Below are 5,000 nucleotides of genomic sequence, written 5' to 3' on the forward strand. Positions count from 1 at the left end.
CGACGGCGTCCCACGCCATTGAGGTGAAGATGGCGCAGCTGGACTGCTCCCTCGATCACATCAACACACGAACGGCGCAGGTGGACGCCCTCATCAACAGCATCCTCCCACCGGTGCGCACCTCTGCCGTGCTGTTGTGCTGTGTGCGTGCGTGTGTGTGTGTGTGTGTGTGTGTGTGTGTGTGTGTGTGTTTGAGGCTTGTGTCGTGTGCTGTGTGTGTGTATGTGTGTGCGTGCGTGTTGTGTGTGTGCTGTATGTTCACCAAAGGGCCGCTGGCCGCCTGTGTTCTCACGCCACCTCCACTCCACGCCAACACCGCAGAGCGTTGCGCACGAGCTCTCCAGTGGCCGTATTCCGCCCGCCAAACGTTTCGAACACGTGAGTGTTGCACACGCTCACGCACACGTGCACACGAATGCATGAATACACACACGCACATACATTCACGCACATTTACACGCAAACACACACGCGCACACAAACGCAAACACACATACATTCACGCACACACACACACACACACGCACGCACACACACACACACGCACACAAACGCACACAAACGCAAACACACATCCATTCACGCACACACACACACACATTCACGCACATTTACACGCAACCACACACACACACACACACTCACACTCACCAACCCCACGGTCCCCCGCGTCAACCACAGGTGACGGTTCTGTTCAGCGACATTGCGGGATTCACTGCCATCTCCTCTGGCATCCCTTCCATCGAGGTCATGCACATGCTGCATGAGCTGTTTGTCAAGTTTGATGATCTGGCGGACAAGCACGGCTGCTACAAGGTGGAGACGATTGGCGACGCGTACATGGTCGCTGCCGGCTGCCCGGAGGAGTGCGAGGACCATGCCCTGCGCATTGCGCGCCTTGCCATCGACATGGTGCACGCCGCCAACAGCGTCATCTCTCCGCTGGACGGGGAGCCGCTCTCTATCCGCGTTGGCATTCACACGGGCCCGCTGATGGCCGGCGTCGTTGGGCGTGCACGTCCACGCTACTGCTTCTTTGGAAACACCGTGAACGTTGCGTCGCGCATGGAGAGCACCGGGCTCCCCGGATGTGTCCAGTGCACGTACCGGTTTGTGCGGGCGCTGCCGGTGAACCACGGCCTGCGCATCATCTCGCGCGGCGCTGTGGAGGTCAAGGGAAAGGGCAGCATGCGAACGTTCCTGCTCGTTGGCACGGACACGACATTTGCAAGCCCGCTGCTACCACGCGACGCAGAGGCACTGGCAGCCATCCCAGACGCACCGGCCCTGTCGACGCTGGCCACCCTCGCCCGCCGCGTGCGCCCGCTCACCGTTCGCAAACTGAACACCACGGCCCTGTGGGGCAGAGCTGGCGCCACTGCTGCTGGTGCCCTGGATGCCGGCCGTCATGGTGGTGGTGGTGGTGGCCGTGGTGAACACCATGGTGGTGATGATGACAGAATTCGTGGTGATCACCACGGCTGTTGCGCTCCCGTGTTGCCGCCACCGACGTCAGTGAAGGTGGACTCGGCGACGACACCAAGTGCAGCCCGCCACGCCAACCCACAGCATCTGTCCCCTGCGCCAAGTGCTTGCATCAGCTACAAAGCCGATGCACTGGCGCACGGCAGCAATCGTGGTGGTGGTGGTGGTGGTGGTGGTGGTGACCAGTTCGCTGCTTTAGCGTCCACTGAACATTCGCGCCACATTCACGACGGCAGCGTCAGCAGTGGCCGTGACACCACTGTTGCCATACATGCGTTTGTGCGCGGTGGGAACACGCAACCCGTGTACAACCCCAACGCAGCATCGACCGCCATCCCAAGCAGCACTAAACACCAGCATGAGCAGTATCACGACCAGCAGCACGACCAGCAGCGGTGGCAGTGGCAGCAGGCGAGCCGAAACGAACACCACCCACAGCGCTATGGGCCTGCCACTGCTGTTGCGCCGGGTGCGTGTGTCGATGGTGATGTGCATGAGATGGCAGACGTTGGCCGCCTGCGCCAACACGTGCTCACACGCGTGCGTCGCCCCAAGTCCCCGTCAGCGCCACCACGAATGGCAGCAGCGTATATGAAGGACCGGCACACCGCAGACACTACAGCATCGTCCGTGTCATCGTCGAGCGCGGGGAATTTGGGCGCTGTGAAGGTGAAACAGCGGCTACAGGCGGCGCTGTCTCCCTCGCCACCCTCCACCGCTTCATCGAGCGTCTTAGGGTGGCAAGCACACGCACGCGTGAAGCAGCAGTGATTCTCTGTGTGGTTTTGTTGCGTTTGTGTGTATGTTTTGTGTGTGTGTGTGTGTGTATGTTTGTGTGTGTGTGTGTGTGTGTGTGTGTGTGTGTGTGTGTGTGTGTGTGTGTGTGTGTGTGTGTGTGTGTGTGTGTGGTCGATATGTTCATATGCATGTGTTGTGCGCGTGTGTGCGCGTTCATTTGTGCGTGACACCTGTGGTGTTTCAAAGGGGAACGATTAGCCGAGTGCTTTCGCGTCTGTGTGCACTGTTCTGTTAAGCATCATCGCAATTGTCTTCAGTGGACTGGTCAAGTGTTACGTATGCGTGTGTATGAGCAGACGCGCGTGTTCATTCGTCATCAACGTTCATCCATTCTGAAAAACATACACACCCAGTGACAGCAAATCAAGCGATCCTCGTGGAGGAAATACACACACACACACATACACACACACTCGCTCGGAAAGAAACTAGTGGAAGAAGTAAAGCCGCTGACACACACGCACACGCACACACACTGACTATTGAACTGAGCGGCACCATTGTTGCCAGTGTAAGCACCACACGCAGCATGCACGAGAAAGGAATGTGGGATGCTACTGCGACTCGAACAGATGCAGCAGCAACAGGCACGGCGAGGTGAACTGGAAATGGGTGGAGGGCACGACCAAGTTAGAAGGACGAAGAGAAAGGGTGAGGTGGAAGGGGGTTGTGGTCTTGTGCCTACACGAGTCGGGTGGACATGTTGATTGTCTCTGCGCGCGGTTTCACACCGGCGCTTGTCAGCGCATTCGATTGCACCTCCTGCATCTGCCCAAGCACATCCTCCTGCGGTCATGTGTGTGTGTGTGTGCGCACGTTGTGTTGTGTTGTGTTGTGTTGTGTTGTGTTGTGTTGTGTTGTGTTGTGTTGTGTTGTGTTGTGTGTGTGTGTGTGTGTGTGTGTGTGTGTGTGTGTGTGTGTGTGTGTGTGTGTGTGTGTGTGTGTGTGTGTGTGTGTGTGTGTGTGTGTGTGAGGTATGAACCACCCATGCGAGCAGCAAGGAGAACTGCCCATCAATCAACACATCAGCCATTGACACATCAGCCACCGACCATCCCGCCCACGACGCATACCGGGACATCTGGCATGAGCCTGAGGGGCTCTGCCATGACGGCAGCGGCGTCTGTGATGGTGCTGCGGGGAACGCTTGGCGGCTGCTGCACCGTCGCCTCCAGCACACGCGCCCTAACATCCACACGAACACGCACGCACGCACACGCAAACGCAGCATGGCCGAGAGGCAAGAGATGGGCGGGTATGTGAGCACATGGGTAGACATATGCCGTTGTCGAATCGTAACGCCCGCGAGACACACGCCCTGAGCAAGATAGGGGTGCTCAGGGTGAGGTGAAGCACACACACACACATATAATACACACGCACACACACATATAATACACACGCACACACACGCACAACACACACGCACACACACACAACACACACGCACACACAAGTCCCACACAATGCATGACCGACCGTCGATCCATGACATCATCCTCGTCCTCATCGTCGCTTTCATATCCGCGATGTGTATTCATCATTGCACTGTGACAGTGACGCACATTGGCAACAATAGGAGGTGAGACGTTTTGTGATGTTCGCGTATCCTGTGCACCATTCGGAACACGTGCACTCATCGACAAATGTCTGTAGCAAGCTTGAACTCCTGCAGCTTGAAAAGGTCTTGCGGGCATGGCTCAAACTCCCCAAGTTCAAGCTCAAGGCTTCACGCCCAACCACACATTCACATGGGCACACAAGGAGACCTACTCTTCCAGCTGCTGTTGCAAGTCTTCTTCTTGTCGAGCGCGCTCTTCTGATCTGTCGATGACAGCCGCAATTCGGTCAGGGCGTCTGAAGGTGTGGACACATGAGTAAAAGGTGAGAGGTGTAAGGGGGGTGCACGAGGTGAGAGATGAGAGGGGTGCGTTGTGAGAGACAAAATGGTCAGAGGTGCGACGTGAGAGGCAAACTGTGGGGGAGGAGAGGCATGAAGAAGTAGAGGTTAAAACTTGAGAGCAGGGATCAAGCCTGGTGCATTCGACAACGCTCCACGACGAACAAGCACATTGACTCACTGTTGATGGTGCGTTGCTGGCGTAACCGGCTGTGATGCTGCTGCACGTGAGGTCGGTGCGCGGGATCGAATGTTCTCGTCCCTCAAATCTGAGCCAATACCAAAGGGAAGGCCACGGCCACCATCACACGCACACACACAAGAGTGAGCAACAAGGAGCGAGTGTGCGAGTGGATGCCCACTTGCTCGTGCAAGTAGCGACACGGTGCACATACACACACACACACATACACATATCGACACACATCGACTCACATCTACACACACTGCAGCAGGCTCACCTTCATCTTTACTCTGTCCACAACCCATCTTTGGTTGGTGTCTGTGTCAAGCAAGCAAGTAAGCGAGCGAGCGAGGGAGCAGGCAAGCAAGCGGGTTGAAGGGTGTGTGATGTGGTGCGTGTTTCTTCCTCTCCAAAGTCGTCGTCGTGGTCGATGAAAATTAAGTGATATCTTCGGCAATTCTTCCCAACTTGGATGGCCAGCAAACACAAGAGCGACAACAAGGAAGCAAGCAAAGCAAGAACCAAGAAGCGAGCTGAACCGCACATGCACAGCAGTCGTCTGCTGGTTGTGTTGTTGTTGCCGTTGTTGCTGGTGACGGTTGTTGCAGGAGGGCAGGGGAGTGTCCACGAAAG

General features: G+C 56.6%; 3 protein-coding genes across 3 annotated transcripts in view; 2 read left to right on the forward strand and 1 right to left on the reverse strand.

Moving 5' to 3' along the window:
* Positions 1–2,316, forward strand: part of PTSG_03862 (guanylate cyclase) — a 4,993-nt gene extending 2,677 nt beyond the window's left edge. The window contains exons 5-7 of the mRNA XM_004995537.1: positions 1–113; positions 322–378; positions 682–2,316. The exon at positions 1–113 is cut by the window's left edge and continues 965 nt beyond it. Coding sequence (XP_004995594.1) covers positions 1–113; positions 322–378; positions 682–2,256 — 1,745 coding nt within the window. The 3' untranslated portion in view covers positions 2,257–2,316. The remainder of the gene's footprint in view (positions 114–321; positions 379–681) is intronic.
* A 189-nt stretch (positions 2,317–2,505) lies between these two features.
* On the reverse strand, positions 2,506–4,798 carry PTSG_03863 (uncharacterized protein). The gene is made up of 6 exons (XM_004995538.1): positions 4,645–4,798; positions 4,365–4,452; positions 4,057–4,140; positions 3,763–3,831; positions 3,357–3,468; positions 2,506–3,069 (listed from the first exon to the last, which is right to left on the reverse strand). The coding sequence occupies exons 1-6, from the start codon at positions 4,670–4,672 to the stop codon at positions 2,965–2,967; spliced, it is 486 nt and encodes a 161-aa protein (XP_004995595.1). The 5' UTR covers positions 4,673–4,798; the 3' UTR covers positions 2,506–2,964.
* Positions 4,799–4,835: 37 nt separating this feature from the next.
* The window catches only part of PTSG_03864 (uncharacterized protein), an 865-nt gene continuing 700 nt past the window's right edge, over positions 4,836–5,000 (forward strand). The window contains exon 1 of the mRNA XM_004995539.1: positions 4,836–5,000. This exon is cut by the window's right edge and continues 700 nt beyond it. Within this exon, the coding sequence (XP_004995596.1) occupies positions 4,840–5,000 (161 nt within the window). The 5' untranslated portion in view covers positions 4,836–4,839.

Source organism: Salpingoeca rosetta, assembly GCF_000188695.1.
Source record: "Salpingoeca rosetta unplaced genomic scaffold supercont1.8, whole genome shotgun sequence".
NCBI lineage: Eukaryota > Choanoflagellata > Craspedida > Salpingoecidae > Salpingoeca > Salpingoeca rosetta.